The 5785-nt window shown below is 38.5% G+C and overlaps 1 protein-coding gene across 4 annotated transcripts in view; it reads right to left on the bottom strand.

Annotated features, from left to right (window-relative positions):
* Window positions 1-5779, bottom strand: part of SUCO (SUN domain containing ossification factor) — a 90335-nt gene extending 84556 nt beyond the window's left edge. For all 4 annotated transcript variants that reach the window (XM_010849832.1, XM_010849834.1, XM_010849833.1 and 1 more), the window contains exon 1: window positions 5653-5779. In XM_010849832.1, the coding sequence (XP_010848134.1) occupies window positions 5653-5714 (62 nt within the window). In that variant the 5' untranslated portion in view covers window positions 5715-5779. The remainder of the gene's footprint in view (window positions 1-5652) is intronic.
* Between the last annotated feature and the right edge of the window lie 6 nt (window positions 5780-5785).

The following is a 5785-nucleotide window of genomic DNA, read 5'->3' as shown; positions in this document are numbered from 1 at the left end:
AAATAAGCAAAAAAAAAATTAAGTTTCTTATTTTTCTGCTCACTTATGCATATTAACAAATGAGCAAGAAACCAGCAAAACTGTCAGAGAAAACGCAAAATAAAGGGTACAGAGACAAAATTACAAACCAAGCAATAAACCTCTTAAATCAATGAAAACTAGGTGACATACCCTCAGAAAAATTACTATTAATACTAAGGCCAAAAAGGCCAACAAAACAGACTACTCTGAATTAGGTTATCTATCAACTCTCCCCTACTGTGACTGCCACTTCACCATTCTCAAAACATTTTATGGATGAGAACTGAAGCTCACAGAGCTAACTTGTCCCAGGACACACAGCTAGAGATAGACCATATCTATTATAGAATACAAAGTCTTCCCTTCGAGTTCCTAAAGACCTTTTAAACTATTTTTTGTAACTATCTGTCAAATGTATGAGAATCGTTTAAATGTCAGGCTCCTCTCTTATTAGCTCTAAATATGAGCGCCTCCAAATGATCCTTTTCGGTGCAAAAAGAAAAAAAATTGACTTTTTTAGTCTTAAATAAATTAAACCACTCTGGTGGGAGATGCTGATAATAGAAGAAATTCTGCATGTGGTGGAGACAGAGATCAAGTATTAAAGGTAATCTCTGTACCTTCTGCTCAATCTTGCTATGAACCTAAAAATGCTCTAAAAAAAAGTTAACTTTTAATTTATTTAGCTTTACCAAGATTAATATAAGGATTCACACTCCATCTAAAGGTCAGCCAGTCATAACAGCAGAGACTATACAGTCTGAAAGTGAAGGAAAGAATGAAAATTCCACAAACAGTAAACCATAAAATATATTTTACTTCCAGCATATTGTGATGTAATGTCATTTACATGTGCCCAATGAAGCAGATTCGGGGATTAACTTATTTAGTTTTAACTAAACTGACTCTCACAACATGGAGAAGTGGCTCTGAAAAAAATTCCCACCAAGATAATAGTAAGGCAAGCATAAGCCAACAACAAAATCGCAGGGCTAAGTACAAGCTATTTTTCATCCCCATTATGATGCAAAATAATCTAGTCAGTCAATTACACAACTCTCACCAAATTATTACTTTTTAAATAAGAACAAAAAGGTCTGTTAACAAAGTATTAAGATTATTTTCCTTCTCACCTTTCTTAACCACCTAATTTGTGTCACTTATTACGTACACTATTAGTATATAAATATACTAATGCCATATTTGCACATGTATAAATCTTATAAACAACTAAGTACATAATAAAGCTATACACACAATATTTTTCTGATGAGTTCAGTTCAGTCGCTCAGTCGTGTCCGACTCTTTGTGATCCCATGAATCGCAGCACGCCCGGCCTCCCTGTCCATCACCAACTCCCGGAGTCCACCCAAACCCATGTCCATTGAGTCGGTGATGCCATCCAACCATCTCATCCTCTGTCGTCCCCTTCTCCTGCCCTCAATCTTTCCCAGCATCAGAGTCTTTTCAAATGGGTCAGCTCTTCGCATGAGGTGGCCAAAGTACTGGAGTTTCAGCCTCAACATCAGTCCTTCCAATGAACACCCAGGGCTGATCTCCTTCAGAATGGACTGGTTGGATCTCCTTGCAGTCCAAGGAACTCTCAAGAGTCTTCTCCAACACCACAGTTCAAAAGCATCAATTCTTAGCTGCTCAGCTTTCTTCACAGTCCAACTCTCACATCCATACATGACCACAGGAAAAACCACAGCCTTGAGTAGACAGACCTTTGTCGACAAAGTAATGTCTCTGCTTTTGAATATGCTGTCTAGGTTGGTCATCACTTTCCTTCCAAGGAGTAAGCATCTTTTAATTTCTGATGAGGGGAGGACACAAAAAAATCTGAATATCTACCACTTAAGGCAAGTGTTTTTTGTTTTTTTTTTTCCTTTTTTGAATGGCGATCAACAGAACGCAAGCAGACCCAAGAAGCTGAAAAAGTCAAGAAGTAGATTCTTCCCCTTAGAGTCTCAAGGAACCAGGCCTGCTGACACCTTGACTTTAGCCCAGTTAAGACTTATTTTGGACTTTTGACCCACAAAACTGATAATAGATGTATGTTGTTTTTAAGTCACTAAACTTTTGGTAACTTGTTACAGGGGCAATAGGAAACTAACACAGAGGATTCCTGGGACTTGGGGCTTTTACTGCTAAAACCAGGATAAGTTGGTCACCCTATTTTCAGGTTTTCAATGCCAGTAACAACATCTGGTACATAATGAGCATAATGAGCAAAAAACCTTTGTTGAATGAGTTTATGGTGAAATATATAGATAATGTACCCTTACTATGTTACAAAGATCTATCATATATATTCTCTCTCATATTATCATCCTAACAACCCTGTGGGCTGTGAACGAATTAGTTTTCCCACTTTTAGGATATAAGAAATAAGATTCAAAGACACCACAAAACATGTCCAAGGACACAGATCTATTATGTGATGGAGCCATAACTACAATATAGGCTTTCTAGCCCATAGTCAAAGGATTACAGCAATCAAGGATCCTATGAATCAGGCAGCCTAGGTTCAAATCCAAGCTCCAGAACTTAATAGTTGCTTTGCCTTAGCCAAGTTACTTCTCTATTTCCTCAACTATAAAATGTAAAATTAATTTATCAATAATACACATAGGGTGGTTGTGAAGATTAAAGGTGCTGAAGATTAAAAGCGCTAAAATGTACAAAGTATACACCACAGGTTTGACAAAGAGGCAGCTGACAATAAATAATAGCTATCATAATTATTCTTGATGTTATAGTACATTTATGCCTAAAATACTCTGTGCTACTTGATAATCACACAAAAGTATGAAAAAAGGAAAAAAATAGCAATCAGAATGAATAATAAAGATTGGATGGGTCTTCTGTGAAAGTAATCTAAGGTTAGAACGCCAGGCTGGAAAGACAAAAGGAGAGAGGAGACATAATCAAGATCTGTAAATATGTGACAATATAAATAAGGTGGTTATAAAATGCAGTAATATTGGTAGGATGAGGAGGCTGGAAATTTAGAAACTAGAGTGTTGTAGTATAAACATATAGCACTCAAAAATCTACAAAATGATACAACTTAAAAAAGAAAAGAATCACAAAATCTTGCAACACTTTATGAATGACAAAGACAAAAATGACTGTTTTGCAAAACCTGCTGAACCCTACAATGGCATCAAGCTAAGGGAGAATGGAGATGTTGAGAAATGACCTAACAGACCAGACTGTAGCAAGGACCAGATCGCCAGGTGAGTCAGTGACTTAATTTCATTATTCCAATTTCCCAAGGAAGAAAAGTCTCTTTACCAATCACACCATACACCACTCCTCTTCCTGATCTCATCATGACCCTTCCAAAAAATTCTCAAGCCTTAATATTCTACTTTAATGCCTTCCCAACCGCTTCAGTAAAGAGCAATTAAAATCTCTCTGAATTTGGCAGTGCAAACAAATCTCAAAACAAACTAACTCAGTTGTTTCTTAAACAAAAGCTTCTTAAATTTTGCACTACTTAAACCCTCAATATCCACTTTTCATTGTGAAAGTCAACAAACTTTACAGAACTTTATGACTATTGTTTTCAATAGGCCAACTGATTTCTTTTCCCCTAACAAGTCATGGCATCATCGACTCAATGGACATGAGTCTGAGCAAATTCCAGGAGACAGTGAAGGACAGAAGCCTGATGTGCTGGCAGTCTATGGGGTCGCAAAGAATTGAACATGACTGACCAAATGAACAACAAGTCATGAGCTCATTACTATTTCTAATGAATCAAGATGAGAAACCATATTGAGATTAGCTTAAGCAAAAGACAGCCAGAAATTAAACAAAATAATAGAAGCACAGTTATTATAAATCCACAAATGATTTTTAAAATTACACTAAAATGCTTGATTTCACTGCCACCAATCAATTTTTTTTCAATTCCATTTAAGGGTAGAAACTTGCAACTGGTAGATAAGTTAGTCCTGAAGACCACTGAATAGTTAGTATAAACAACACTATTTTATGATAATTATCAACTTGCTGAGACTAGATCTTAACTATTCCCACAAGAAGAAATGGCTATGTAATACGATAGAGGTGCTTAACTATTTCAACAATGGTAATCATATTACAATATGTAAATGTATCAAATCAATATGTTCTACAACTGAAATTTACACAATGTTATATGTCAGGTATATTTCAACTTAAAAAAGAAAAAAATCAGAGATCCTGGTGTGTTTTAAATGTGAATGAAAAGTGTAACCTCTTTGCCCTAAACCATTTCACAAAGTAAAGAAGAATAACAACATGGTCTAAAGATGGGCAAGATCAGGGAGAAAGAGAAAAAACACATAACCTACAACTAAACAGCCAAAAGAAAGAAGTGGTTATGAATACAAGGTTTCCCTCTCTCACGTACAAATTTAAATTTAAAATGAGTGAGTGTACTCACTTCCTAAAAGCACTTTTTGTACCCAACGTGATGCTGATAAGTATTAAGATGAGATAACACTGGTCTTGCTAAAGGGTTGAGAGTAAATGTCAAAAAGGTCAAATTTCTTGTTCTCTAAAACGTCTATCAACCTACCACTCAAAATTCTTCAGCCAGGCAAGTGTTTTCTTTTCTTATTTATCTATTATTTTCTGGTACAACTTAAGTGTCTTTGGAATCCGTTAGACACCCCACATTAATGAAAAACAACTGTTGGTGTTTTGCGGAAATAAGCTAAACAAGAAACTTAGTTTACCTAGATTTTAATGTAACAGCAAATCACTTTGACTGAAGAAGCACCTGTTTAATCAGCAAACATCACACAGCTTTGAAGAAATCCCCTCGGAGTACAGAAGGGATTTTTCAAGTGCAATGGTAACGATCCTTTGACTGATAAGCTAGCTTTCTCTGCTCCTCCCCAAAAACCCAAATGTGCCAGGGATTAACAGAAACTCCATACAGAAACTTATAGACAAAGCACTCTTCCCGCCTTCAAAATGCAGGGCTTATCCTTCTATTACTAAGGGACATTATCCGAGGCACACGATCAGAAACACCCGTGCACACTACACCTAAGACACACTCAGCTACTGAACAGCTTATCATCTACTCCTTGAAAAAGGGCTTCATAACGCCCCCCAAAGTTTCCAAGAACAGCAACCCCAAAAGTATCCGAGGCAAAGACCAGGAGAGAAAAGGGCCAGGAGAACTACTGTTCGTACATTACTCACCTTCCCAAGTCACGTTGTTAAAATCGCCTATCGGGAACACGCCACATCCGACACGCTTTCTGCCCTTCGCACACCATGAAAACAAGTGGCTGGTACTAAGCCCGAACAACTTAGCCAGTCTCTATCTGAACACTACCCAAACACCCCTCCATCGCCAAGGGCCAGGGTAATTGGGTACAAAGGCACCTGGGCGCTTCCTCTGCCACTTAAGACTCTGTAAATTCCAAAATGCACCATGAAAACCTCCACACACAGTGCTGCCAGGCCAGTCCGCCGGGAAGTCACGGAGTAATGTGTTTGTTGCCTCATAGGCGCCTCGGAGACCCGCACCCCAAAAGCCAGGATAATTTGGGGGTGTGACTCGGGCCGCTCCCTGCCCCGTCTCCCCTCAAGGGAAAGTCCCGTGTGGTCGCGGCTACTCACCAGACCAGGGAACACAGAGAGAGACAGGAGACCAGGGCCAAGGCACGCCGGTACTTCTTCATCTTCTCCTCCTTCTTCCCCCTGCCAGAAGGCGGCACATCCTCCCTGCACCTGCCACTGCCGAGGCCAAGAT

Source organism: Bison bison, unplaced genomic scaffold (genome assembly GCF_000754665.1).
Source record: "Bison bison bison isolate TAMUID 2011002044 unplaced genomic scaffold, Bison_UMD1.0 scf7180017864289, whole genome shotgun sequence".
Classification (NCBI taxonomy): Eukaryota; Metazoa; Chordata; class Mammalia; order Artiodactyla; family Bovidae; genus Bison; species Bison bison.
Note: the sequence above shows the minus strand (reverse complement) of the source record. Positions and strands in the feature narration are given on the sequence as shown.